Source organism: Rosa chinensis, chromosome 2, assembly GCF_002994745.2.
Source record: "Rosa chinensis cultivar Old Blush chromosome 2, RchiOBHm-V2, whole genome shotgun sequence".
Taxonomy (NCBI): Eukaryota; Viridiplantae; Streptophyta; class Magnoliopsida; order Rosales; family Rosaceae; genus Rosa; species Rosa chinensis.
Window position 1 is genome coordinate 61,421,277 of NC_037089.1, and position 13,685 is coordinate 61,434,961.

General features: G+C 36.0%; 1 protein-coding gene and 1 long non-coding RNA gene across 2 annotated transcripts; one reads left to right on the forward strand and one right to left on the reverse strand.

Annotated features, from left to right (window-relative positions):
- Nucleotides 1-911: 911 nt before the first annotated feature.
- LOC112186775 (transcription termination factor MTERF15, mitochondrial) lies at nucleotides 912-2,416 on the reverse strand. Its single transcript, XM_024325289.2, has one exon. The coding sequence runs from the start codon at nucleotides 2,251-2,253 to the stop codon at nucleotides 1,033-1,035; it is 1,221 nt and encodes a 406-aa protein (XP_024181057.1). The 5' UTR covers nucleotides 2,254-2,416; the 3' UTR covers nucleotides 912-1,032.
- A 726-nt stretch (nucleotides 2,417-3,142) lies between these two features.
- Nucleotides 3,143-4,771, forward strand: LOC121051907. The gene is made up of 5 exons (XR_005807420.1): nucleotides 3,143-3,644; nucleotides 4,081-4,157; nucleotides 4,271-4,343; nucleotides 4,450-4,541; nucleotides 4,723-4,771. It is a non-coding gene; the product is annotated as an uncharacterized LOC121051907 (long non-coding RNA).
- The last annotated feature ends 8,914 nt before the right edge of the window (nucleotides 4,772-13,685 follow it).

The window sequence follows — 13,685 nt, forward strand, 5'->3', positions numbered from 1 at the left end:
TCATTGACAGAGAGATTTTGGGTTTATCCCGATTACCTCAATATAATAGTTGGTCAAGTACTTTATATTCCTTGCGATGATGCAATGTAAGATTTTTCCTTTACCTTAATTTGGGCCACACAACCTCAACAGAAACAACCTCATTTGTCCATGCCCTCGCATAAAATTTCTTGGGAATATATTACATTATGAAGCAAAGCTGGTTTTCGAAAGAACTCAACATGAAAACTTATTCTTCAAATTTTAGTTTGTGAATGTTACAAGGCATCAAAATGTTTTAGAAACGGGACATGGAAAATGTCATTGAAAGCATAATTCAGGTTTGGAGTTTCATTTTACTTTCAAAACTCCCCAGCACCTGTGACAAAAGGAACTTACTCAATTCAATATTTCAGATAGGTAAAGATTCAGAAGTAGCCCAAGGTTTCCACATGGTACTCCAAAAGTACACTAAACAGAAGTAGCCAAAAACAACTTGGAAGTTGGAACATTGCAAAATCAACATGTTGATGCAAACTTAAACCGTTTAGTTTTCACAACACGCTAAACAGAACAAATTCCACCCAAGCACCTGATCATAGTAAACAAGTATGTAAAGTGAGTGATAAATTTCGAAGGCAAGCTCCTTATACTGTACTATCTTACAGTAAATTGGAATCAGTGCCTATCAGCAGTGCTTATACAAACTTGAATCAAAATCCGATACGCAGTGCAAGTTTGTATCCTGTCTTTATGTAAGAAAAAGGAGGTTTGACCATAACCTATCTGATCAAGTCATATTTTTAACCTATGGAAGTAATGAGATTGCATTAGAAATGAATATGTTACCAACTTCAATATCAGCTGAAAAATACATCTTTTTGTGGTCAAAAACTCACTGCCTAGAAGACTGAAAATAGTAAAAGAAAAGCTATTTTAATGCTAAAAGTAACAAAAATAATTGACTGTTGTGGCAGCAGAACTCACAGTGAATAAGTAGCCGTTCTGATGCTCTTAATAATTAAAGTAAGAAAAAGATTCACAAGGTTCATCCTACAATTGTTTCACTCCATCTCTTTCCTCAAATCCTACACCCAATTCTGCTAGAGACATTTGCCCTTGAAAGATACTCAACAGTTCAGGTGCTTGATCCTGATATTTGGTCACAAACCTATCCAAGAAGCGCTTCCTACTGTTTATCAGCATGGTAGCTTGAGAAAGTTCTCCCTTTTTCATCAAACCCTTATATTGGAGAACTCTAATAACTGAACACCTAGGTATGATAGACTTCTCCAAACTATGAGTTAGAATATCAGGCCTGTCAGCCACTTCTGCAGGCTGCCAACCCATTTTGTTCACAAGAAACTCAATTTTACTTGAAGACTTCTCCTCTGACAAGCTCATAAACATGGGATTCTTTCTAAATGCCAACAGAAAGTCATCCTCAGTCCAACCGCACTTCCTATAGAACTCTGTCTTTCGTCTCCACTTTGATGCATCCATCTGAGAGATGACTTGTAGTGCCTTCATGAAAGTAAAACTCGGAGGCAGAATTCCGAGATTAATGATCTTGTTTACACTTTCCTTAAACTTGCTAGTTTCAGGGGACAGCACAAGAGGATGATAGGTAACATAAAAGGAGATGCAGGATTCCGGCACTTGAATTGCCCTAAGAACTGAAACATTGGGAACAAGATTGCTAAGCATCTTGACCCCAAATGCCCGGTTCGAGTTCTTCAAGAAAACAGCCACCATGTTGTCGGGGATAGGTAGACTTTTGATGATATCATAGCACGGTCGGAGACTTCTCTCTAAACTTTGACCCAAAATGCGTCGGTTGTAACTGACGACCCAAGCAAGGGCGGTGGCTGAAAGGCCAATAGAATCAAAAAACTGGAGCTTGGGCTCAAGGGTCTTCTCAGCATTGCACAAAAGCAAGGTTGGTAGTTTCTTAACAATTTCGGATATCTGGGTACCATTGAACCCATGGTGTTTGAGAAGCTTAACAACTGAGTCTGGTTTTTCTGGGGAATCAAACCGTACCCTATGCTTATTGGACAAAGAGAGAGCCAGTTTTGGGGAAAACCCAAATGAGTTTATGAGGTATGAAACTGTAAAAGAGTGACCTTGGGGTTTATCATCATCATCATCAATATCAGATCCTAATAAAGATGAATATGATCTGCTAAAAGGAAGGAACTTTTGAAAGCAATGAAAATGGGTAACTGAAGTTGGAACTAGTAATTGCAATCTTTTACAGTAAACACCAAACATAATCGGAGCAAACGATTAGAAGAAGGGACTACTCACCATATACAAGCGTCTCTCTGGCTCAGCTTCACCAAATACCAATTGCCTCTGCTTCAATGGAGTTTTCGTGAGTTGGGTATTTATTTCAATTTGGGGTTTTGCTCCTCCGCTCACCAAAGCGGGAACTGACCGGTAAGGCAAAACGGTGCGCTTATGACTCTAACTCTGACTACTTTATTATTTTTCATTTTTATCTTTACTATTAGAAATGGAAGCGCTTGTTTTAGTGGCAAGGGGCTTCACCAAAAATTAAACTCCCTATATTGCCCATGATTTGGAGAACAGTTCAACTTAAGTGAAAATATAAAGAAGGGATAACAACGTAAATTACACAAAAACAAATTAGAAAATATAAATGCGGAATCATTTAGGAAAATAGAAATTGTCAGCAGTTAGCACGATCTCCTCGAACAACAACGACTGCCAGGGCTCACGATTGGAGACCGAAGACGGATGTGGGAGATGATCGGAAGAGACATGGCTTCATCACTATTCACCCCTCTTTCAATTTACGGTTCATATAAAAGGAGAAAAGGGAAAGAGGTGCATGGCAATCTCATTGTTTTTTTAATTTTATTTCCTATCAGGTAGAGCGGGTACAGGAGAAGGGGAGGAAATCTTCTGTCCCAAAAGCCCTGTGTCAACCTTGTCTGCACACTCTGATTGGCTTAGAATGATTAAAAAATCCTTATCTTAATTTTTCTTTCATTGTTTAATCATTCTAAGCCAATCAGAGTGTGGAGACAGGGTTGGCACAGGGTTTTTGGGGACAGAAGAATCCCTTCCCAGGAGAAGGTATAATACTGCTCCATTACCTTGAACAGTGGAGCCACCAAGGTTTAACACTGTTTAAGTAAGGCCATTCAGCAGTGGTTAGTTATAATAACTTAGTTTTACTTCCTCATTTATTAAGGCTAATTTTCAAATTTCTGCTTATTTAATCAATCTGGTAATTGGTAGTGTTACATTTGATCTACTATATTACTTTGATCATTGTTTTATGGGCTGGGTGTTGAATGTTTTATTTTGTTTTCAGTTCAGATTTGGGATTATATTCTTTTCATCTTATAGGGATCTTATATTATGGATGGTTGAAGCTTCTTGATCCATATAATCTGGCTTCTAATCCTCTAGAACCAAATAAATGCCTGAATGCACTGTGCAATTGACATTTATTAATGTAGTGAAATAGTATTGTCTACTCATCCGCCCTTTTCAGATCATCCAAGTATTCTGTACCACTGCCTGGTGGGATTATATTAAGAATTTTGACTTAGAAAGTGCAGAACTGGGTCAATGTTATGGTCTACCATTGGCTGCTAAAGAGCTCGCAGGAATCATTCCCAAACTTATTTGTGAGATATAGTATTCTTCTCATCTTTTCCGAAATGTATTAATCTTTGGTTTTTGCTTCCTTTTCTTTTCTGTTTTTATTTTTTATTTTAATTTTATTTTCTCTAGCTCTTTATGGTTTGATGACTGTCATAAATGTGTGGGTGGTTTTTGTACTTCATGCTTTGGTTAAACTAAAGTGAGATAGTGTCTGACATAGTATCTTTGGGGTTTATTCAATCAGTGATGATCACAGTTAGGTTTATTCTTACAACCGTCATCAGAATTGGGTACAATCTTTTTAACTCTATTCATATTTAAGGTTTATCTCCCCTCAATGAAGACAAGTAGAAATAAGATAAAAAGAAAGTAAAAAAGTCCCCATATAGTCATATATAATCACCTATAGGTTGTGCGTCTTATTGATCTTCTAATCTAACCTTTTCTGTGATAATGCAGGTATTTGTGTTAAATATAGATAGCAGAAGATTATTTTGACCATGACTTTCTGATCCAGCTCCTAGGATATTGCCCAAGTATGTGGTTTTTGTACATCCCGAAGACAGTGTCTTCACTGTCTTTATTAACTATCTCTCTTTGGCTCTAGGATTTACTAAGGATTTTTCTTATTTTATTTATACTTTTGCAGTGCCTGCATTCCATGATGTTATGTAATTGACGTACATTTAGTTGTCAGGAGGTTGTACACATCCCACAAAGAGGTTGAGTCCCAGAATTGTTTCGTAAAGTCTTTCAATTGCTCAATTGAGTTGATGTTCTGTGTTTATTATATTACTGATGTAATAGTACCTCTTCTGAAATTGGCAGGTTGGTTTGACAAAGCGCATCACATCTGATAGCATCAGAGAGAAGAATATAGCGTACACTTCTCAAAATTATGAAACTGTAGTTGTAATCTGGTGAGTTACATATCTGATAGCATCTATTGATTTATTTTCAATTTTCTTTCAAGTTTGGCTGAATACTCTAACAATAAGGCAATGAACATTTAGATTTAGAGTTAGTATCGTCTTTACCGTATGAAAATGTCTTAAATGCATGATATATCATACAGATAATCTTTCATTGTTCTGTAAACAGATTATAGAGAATACTTCCTGAGCTTCCTAACCAGTAGAAGGTCAATTGGTCAAAGGTACAATCTTTGATATTTCTTATTCTTTTCTTATTTAGAGTTTACCTCTTTTTTTTTCTTTTTCTTTTTTTGGCTAATTCTCTTTTGCCATGCTTAGTAATCGTGTTGATTTAGTTGGCTTTCATCTTTTACAGATTATTATGGGCCAGGTTTCTTCATCACTCTTTCACACGCCTAATGAAGACCAGGTAGCTTAGCATTATACTTGCTTCCTTTGATACATAGTCTAATAATCGATAGTAACCATTTTTTCCAAATAATTTTTTTAGCTTAATGTGGTTTACTATATAGGGACCTAACCATCTTCATTCACAAGAGTCAGAAAGGCAAAGTAGAAATAATCCCCAAGGAGAGACGACACAATCAATGAGTTCACAATCTGTTTATTCGTTAAGTATCAGTATTACATTTGTCGTCTCAGTTCGTGTTGGATTAAGAGGGTTGTTTCTTTTTCTAATTTGAATTTCTAGCGAGGGTCAAGGCTCTTCTATGCCCCCTCCCCTCTTTTTGGCTTAATGTGGTTTACTACATAGGGACCTAACCATCTTCATTCACAAGAGGCAGAAAGGCAAAGTGGAAATAATCCCCAGGGAGAGACGACACAATCAATGAGTTCACAATCTGTTTATTCGTTAAGTATCAGTATTACATTTGTAGTCTCAGTTCGTGTAGGATTAAGAGGGTTGTTTCTTTTTCTAATTTGAATTTCTAGCGAGGGTCAAGGCTCTTCTATGCAACCCCCCCCCCCCCCCCCCCGAGACTAAGTGTATAGAATACAGAAACTCTACCTCAAAATAGTTGCTGCAAAAACATTATTCTACCTCAATATTTCATAATATTTGTATAGGGTAAGTGTTAGGTAATATGCAACAAAGAAATTATATTGCACTCATGAGTAATATTTCAAACATGAGTAGCAAAAGAGGAAGGACAATACGCACGGGCGAGCTCGGCCCTTCCGCACGCGCATCTTGCGTGCAGGAAGGCTAGTGATTACTTAAGTTGGGAACTTGGGATTATATTAAATATTGTCTGATTAGATTTGTGTTTGGACCTGAACAATTTGGTTTTCATCCAAAAATGATTTCTTTGAAAGTCAAGGCATTTCTTTTGTTTCTTTTTCCATTCTTATCAATGGAAAATAGGAAGGACATTTCTTACCTACTAGGTGTTTGAGACAAGGAGACCCCTTGTCAGTTGTCACCTTATATTTTTATCCTTTGTATGGAACCTTTTATAAGGCACTTGAACACATCCTCAACAAATAGAAAACTGTTCAAGTAAATCCAGAATATGTGTCTGACCCAAACTCGAGGTTACTTGCTCTAGTTGAAATAAGGCTTTTATTAGAGATATTCTCGGAGAATCTTAGGAGATATCCAATCAATGTACAATTATGTTTCCATGTACAACTCTATCTCTATGCTTGTAATCCTCTATATAAAGAGTCCCCTATTATCAATGAAAGTGCGACTCAATTCTCTCCAAATTCAGTTTTCCTTAAACACGTTATCAGCGCGAAGCCCTAACCCTAAAACCCTAAATTCGTAGCCTTCAAATCCCAGAAACCACCAACACACACCTTGAAGGTCTCAACCCAAGGAGTCCAGAACCGGCGGCGCCACCCCCAGAACCGGCATGAAAAATACCAAACCGGCCCTCAGAAGTACCAGAAACCCCTCTGCCCGGTTTAAGGCTTTTTCCTCCGCCTCTGACAGCCATACTCCATCACCTGCAACACCTCGAACCCAGATTGCCGGAATTGAAAAAATAACCACCGGAACTGGCCTGAAAATCTACAAACCGGCCACCAGAAGGGTCATCCACGCTGAACCGCCTCCTGAAATTCATCCTTGGAGTTTTCTCTCTGCTTTTGTCAGTCCAATCCATAAAAAAGAAACAAGCCCAGCCCAAGCAACAGAGCAGCCCTAAGCCCAGAAGCATAGGACCAGCCCATGGCCTAGAAGGAAGAAATCGGCCCAAAGCCCGACCAGTCACCCACTGACGTAAGCACAGAAACTTGCCATGTCAGCACCTAATCTGCACTGCGCGTCCAGTCAGCACCAGCGTGTGCGTCAGCAGAGGACCCAGCGCCACTTCAGACCGGTCAACGCTGGTTGACCATTTTCGGTCAACTTTTTCTGCCACTATTCTGGCCGCCGCCGGCCACTTTCCGGTGACTTTTCCTGTCATTTTCCGACTACTTTTTTCAACCATTTTTTCAGGTCAAATTTTCCGGTGACCTATTTCGATGTATTTTTTACTAAACGTTCCCGTTTTTTTTTTAGTTTTTAAATTCAATTTCTCTTCTTTTTTGGGACTTGCAATCTACTCCCCTTTTTTTATCATAGGGGAGTCCAAATTAAGCCGAACTGTGGGGGTTTGTGCTCACTCCAAGCTTGGAGCTTGTAGAGTTCTCCAAACTTAGAGTTTGTTGAAATAAAACAATCGACCACAAACATCATTGTTTCGATCTAATCCAACCCCTCTTGGAATCGAATTTCTTGGAAGCGACTATGCTCGGAAATTTCTAATTTCTTGGAAGCGACTACGCTCAGAAATTTTATTTGTTTTCGTGGTAGCCTTTTTCGCTCTGAAACTAACCCTTATTTCTTGTTCTCTTTCAGGATGAGTAACCTGAACAAATTGGACTTTGCTCCATTGGGAACAACTGGCTCTGAATATCACAGGTGAGTTTGTGATATCCGTCAGCATCTCAAGGCCGATGAAATCTTGGATACGATTCTCGAGCCTAGCGTGGATGTCACGCCCCCAAATCCAAGGCCAATATTGTACTAAAATATGGCTCGTGAATTTGTGACGTGAGTCAAAACAAATAAAATTTTCTTCTTGAATAAATCAACAAGAAGTAAAAGAAATTATATACATGTTTGAATAGTACTTTTATTAGAAAACAAATATCGGTAATATATTTACAAAACCAAAGTTAAGCAAAATTCGAATCAGTACAGGTATTCACTAGAAATAGTAGTAGAAAAATATTATTTTATCTAGTAGGTTCATCCCGTTTCCCCAAGCATCTACTCAATACCTGAAAACAAGAAGGTGTAGCATCATGAGCAACACAAGCCCAGTAAGTACACAACTTACATTCTTATATTAATGTGTCTTATAAGAAATCAAAACTGAACAACCAAGTTAAAATGTAGCAAGAACCATTTAAGTTCATACGAATTCTTAAATATGTATATATATACACACAATACACACACACATATATACAAATATATTTATTCGTGTGAATGGTTTGGTAATAAATCACATAGTCACATATTCTTATCAAACCAACAAATATTGTAGCATTAGTATGTGAAATAACCTTAAAGCAATGCATGCTCGATTCTCTTTTTTACAAACACCTTCACATATTCAAAATACTGATCACAACCAACAAATATTATAACATTAATATGTGAAATAACATTAAAGCAACACATGCTTGATTTTCTTTTTACTAACACCTTCACATATTCAAAATATATCATAGATAGATATTTGATCAAAATAACATAAGTACACTTCTCTTTTTAGTGAATTTTTAGATTAACTGGTAACAAATCACAATTCCACGTGTTAGGGTCCGACGTACTATACCCAAAACACGGGAAAACCAGGTTAACTGGTATCAAATCACAAATCCACATGCTAGGGTCCGACGTACTATACCCAAAGCATGGGACAACCAGGTTGACTGGTATCAAATCACAAATCCACGTACTAAGGACCGACGTACTATTCCCAAAGTACGGGTAAGCCGCAGCATACCAAAGACACAACTAAGGCATGTATACCCAAAGTAAGCACCCTTCGATCCTAAGAGTATAATAGTGCACTATCTGAAGGGACTAGAGCCCACAGCTTAACAACCACGAAGCACCACGAAGCACCAAAACACATTTACCAGTAATTCACTTAAGCACGGGGTTGTTGTAATCACCCGGCTTCACAATTGTACTTTTCAGACATAATCAAATTCACAACATACAATCTTTATAAATTATAGATCGTAATATATGTATATGTACACACACATATAGATACATATACTTAGGCATAATCTCATATGAAAACATGTATAACATAATTGTATATCACAAATAAGTAAATTCACTAGCAAACAACACAATTAAAAAGAAGCTTATACATAATTGAAATCAAGTAAAATAGGTAATAATAAAGCACAAGTATACTTAGGAATAATCTCATATGAAAACATGTATAACATAATTGTATATCACAAATAAGTAAATTCACTAGCAAACAACATAATTAAAAAGAAGCTTATACATAATTGACATCAAGTAAAATAGGTAATAATAAAGCACAAGCATTAAATAACTATAAACAATTTAACAAAATTAAATTATAGTTAGTATAAACATTAAAAAGAAGCTTATACATAATTGAAATCAAGTAAAATATGTAATAATAAAGCACAAGCATTAAATAAGTAACTATAAAAAATTTAACAAAATTATATTATAGTTAGTATTTCAGTCCTTATGTCCAAATTCATTGAAGTTCATCAACCATGTTCATGGTTCTCCAATTAGAGTCATCAAACTTCAAGATGTGTTATGTTGTCCATCACAAGTCCGAATTAGTCAAATGAGTACACCATTTCAAAGGGTTTTTCACAAGAAATCCAATGGAATAAGTCATGTAGTCCAAATCAGAGTGATATAGTCCAGAAATGGTAAAGAACCATAACAGTGCAGAAACCGATATTTTTGATACTGTCCTTTGATGTCTAAGTAATTACGTACTGTGTATTTTACCATTACTTCTCAAACTCTCCAGATCAGAAATAGAGGTCCTAAGCTTCAAATTGATATAAAGTTTGTAGAAAATGGATAAGAAATGAGGGAGATAAGAATTTTTGAAGTTGTGATGGCTGTATGAGATTTCCAGCAAGTTTAAAAGTTGAAAACTTTGATTAGCCATAACTTCTTCATTTCTTAACCTTTTTTAGTGATTCAAAAGCCTAAATTGAAGAAATTTTGATGAGGAATTTAATACTGTAATTATTTTTGACAAAACAGATTTTGTTATATACCAAAATACTGGTTTGGAGCAAAGCAGATCCTTTTCCATCTTATCATTGATTATGTAGTTTGATAAATCTTAAAGATAAAAGAACATAAAAATGTATTCATGTACTTACTTAAGGAACTCAGGGGTGAGGTGAATATTTTGGTCTTGAATTCAAGCTTGGACTTTCTTTAAGAAAAACAAACGGAGCTTCTAAAGAGAAAAAGGATGAAGGATTTGTGTGGGAATCTTGAGTTTTCTCTACAACTAAGGAGGCTTCAAATCAGTTTTGCACTTGATTTTTAAGCTTGTAGGAAATATGATAGAGATCATATGCTTAAATAGGCTAGAAATAAGTAAGTGACAAATTATTATAAGGTGAGTGACTAATTACTATTTAGGTTAAATGATTAAAATGATAAAATAAAATTAAAAAAAAAGTAAAAAGAAAGAAAGCATAAATCCACTTGCTAAATATATATATATGCATATATATATATATATATATATATGTATGTACACATACACATCCATATGCACATGTACCCAATTAATAAGTAAAGAATTTTAGTGCTTATTTCTTAAGGTAAAAAAAAAATGGCAGTAATTAGTACTAAAATGACATGCCTAAAAAAATAACATAGATGAGTCTTGAACTCAATAACAAAGATTTTTCAAATATAGTTAATAATATAGTGTTCTATAGTTGGCACTAATTTTCGGGTTATTACACAGGACGTGCTAACTATTGAGCAAGCTCAAGCTTTGGAAGTAAATAGAGCAACCTTAGAGGCAAATAAGGCGAAAGCCATCATCCTAATGACTCGTCATATGGATGATTCGCTCCAATATGTGTGTATGAATGAAGAAGACCCCAGAAGGCTGTGGGTCTCACTTTAAGATAGATTTGGCAACGTCTGTGACTCCCTGCTTCCTGACCTAGAAGTGAGATGGCATAGCCTCCGCTTCTGTGATTTCAAGTCAGTTCTTGACTACAACTCGGAAGCACTTCTCATTAAATCCTTAATGGAATTATGTGGTAAAGAGATCAAAAATGCGATGTTGATTGAGAAGACTCTCTCTACTTTCCCCGTCTCTGCATTGATGGTTGCTAAGAACTATCGAATCGATGTTACTACAAGACGAATCACAAGGTTTCATGAGCTCATTGGAGCTATGAATGTCGCTGACAAGCATGACAACATCCTTATGAAGAACTATAATTCGAGATCCGTGAGAACAGAGCATATTCCGGAATCCAAGTCGTGCTCCAAAGAAAGGGCGCCAAGAGCGAAACCCTAATCTTAGGAATACATTTGGACGTTCTGGTCCATATAATTGCTCTACTTGGGAAGGTAATCGCCAAAATAGGCGAACACGGAACCGAAGAGGTCAACGTGGAAAGAGAGAGGGAGGCAATGCCTCTGGCCATGTTGGTGGTGCCATCAACACTAAGAGCCATTTAAATGACGCTTTCAAAGCTCCTCAATCAATGACGTTTGAGCAAAGAGATGTATGTTCTCGTTGTGGAGTGTCTGATCATTGGGCACACATTTGTAGAGCTCGTGAAGAAATTGTCACCACCTACAAAGCATATTGTGAAGCAAGAAAAGCTCACTATATGGAACAAGAAGATCAAGAAGATGATCTAGAGGGAAGGGTTGAAGACTATAAATCTGGCTGGGATCAATAGATCACCAATTCTGTTTAAGTCTTTATTTTTCCAAGAAATGTAATAGGCAATTGCTATATATTTTGTAGTAAATGCCAATGGTTTACTTTTCTTCAAAGTAGGCTCACTCAAAGGAAGTGTGATTTCTAGGAAGGTTCTGAGACTAGTGGTACTTAAGGGAGCCTTGCTCCACCGACATCTCTTTACTCACCTAGTTACATTTATTTTGGAATTACCAAAAGAAGATAGACGACTATCATTGTTTTGCATTAGCTATCATATTGGGTTAGATTTTCTTTGGTCAAAGAGACAATGATGTAACTCCGTTGGCTTATGAATAAAATTTCGAGTTCTTTTCATTATGACTCCATTTTGATTCTGAGCATATGTTTTTGTGACTACGATGGCTGCGCCATCAATATTAATTCAAGGACATGGAATGTCTGCAACAGATCCCAAGCTTGTTTTGCAGTGTCGCAGTGACTGATCCTCAGCTTTTCACGTTCAGAGAGAGCAGTGAAAATGCTATTTTTTGCCTTGAAATCAGCTTGAAGATCGCGTACCTCCACATCAGTCCAGTCCTTCCTTGGCTTAGGAATAGAGGCTGACGAGCCTTCAGCTGGAATTATAGGTGTCTTCCATCCATTTTCCACAATGTTCCATACATGTTCATCTTGCGCATACAAGTACGATTTCATGTATATCTTCCATTGAGTGTACTTTTCACATCCTCCATCAAACCATGGAGGATTATTAACAGATCCACCAGCAGCCCTATCGCGATATTGTTCCATCGTCCCTGCGATCTACTAGAAAATTCTAGAACCCACTCTGATGCCAAATGAAAATACCGAACAGAACAATATTGTTCTATAATCAATAAGGACACAGAAATTGCTAACGCAGTGTAAACCTCTCCACTGAGAAAACTTCACTTTAACGTAGCCAACACGAAAAATCAATCCAATATGAAGCAAATGAGTTTACAGTATACAAGTAGTGTTGTTTGAAACAAACACATTCACTTAGCAACAAATGCTAACTTGACTAATGACTGATCTAAGTTTTTACTTGATCATCACTCTATCAATGAGAACCAATCTGCCAAACTTCCTTGATCTCAATGTCTCACTGATCTTGACAATAAGTGATGTTCATGATAGAATATGCAAGAAAACATAACATGTAAAGAGAGTTTTATTCGGAAGAACATTCATATAAACATATAATGCATAGGCAAAACAATTTTGATATCGAAAACTCTACCGAAGGAATGTAGATTCAAAACTTTTATATGGGAGCAAGACTCCCCCTCACTCAAATCTTTTCTTAATTATCAAATAAGATAAATATGGAAAGAGGTTAAAACTGAAATCAATATTTCCTATTTATCTGCTATGCATGTCAAAAATCTTTAATGCACATGTGTATACCAAAATCAATTTAATCGACATGTATATCAATTTAAATCATCTAGCATGATATGAAATGAATACCACTTATGCATGTCCTTATGATGTAAACATTACTCTTATATAAAGGGGTCTAATGAGAATGAAATACACACTTCTACCTCCTCCTACATTTTGTTTCTCTATTCTATCTCTCTTATATTCTCTAGTTTATAACACGTTATCAGCACGAATTTGCTCTTATTTTTCTTCTTCTTCTTCTTTGAACTCCATGATGATCAGCAAGCCTTATGGTGCAACATAGTTGCTTATGACCAAGGCTAATGATCTATGAGTTTTTCTTCTTTCTCTCCTAGATGAATATCAATTTTCTTTATGCGATCATTTACGTATCAATTTTATGAATATCATATATTCTATCCTAGTTAATTATTTTCAATAAAACTACTATTTAATTAACTTTTACTAAGTTACATAAAATACATATACTATTAATCTAGTATTAGTAATAATGTTAATACTATTATGATAATAATTATGTTTACATTTCTTAATATACATGTATCTGTATTAAAAACTACAATATATATAGCTAATTTTTAGATAATTGGTAGATTGGATATTTACTAAATCAAATCAACTTTTTCACAAATATTCGATTTCGGTTTTATTGATTTTGATTACCAAAAGTTTGTTTATCAAATCTAAAATATCAGTTGATTAGGTCGGTTCTATAATTATCAAACCAAATGGCAACACTGTTACTGGTATG

Bases quoted from the DNA above. Each gene is read 5' to 3' on its own strand.
- LOC112186775 (XM_024325289.2), bottom strand. From the start codon at position 2,253: ATGTTTGGTGTTTACTGTAAAAGATTGCAATTACTAGTTCCAACTTCA.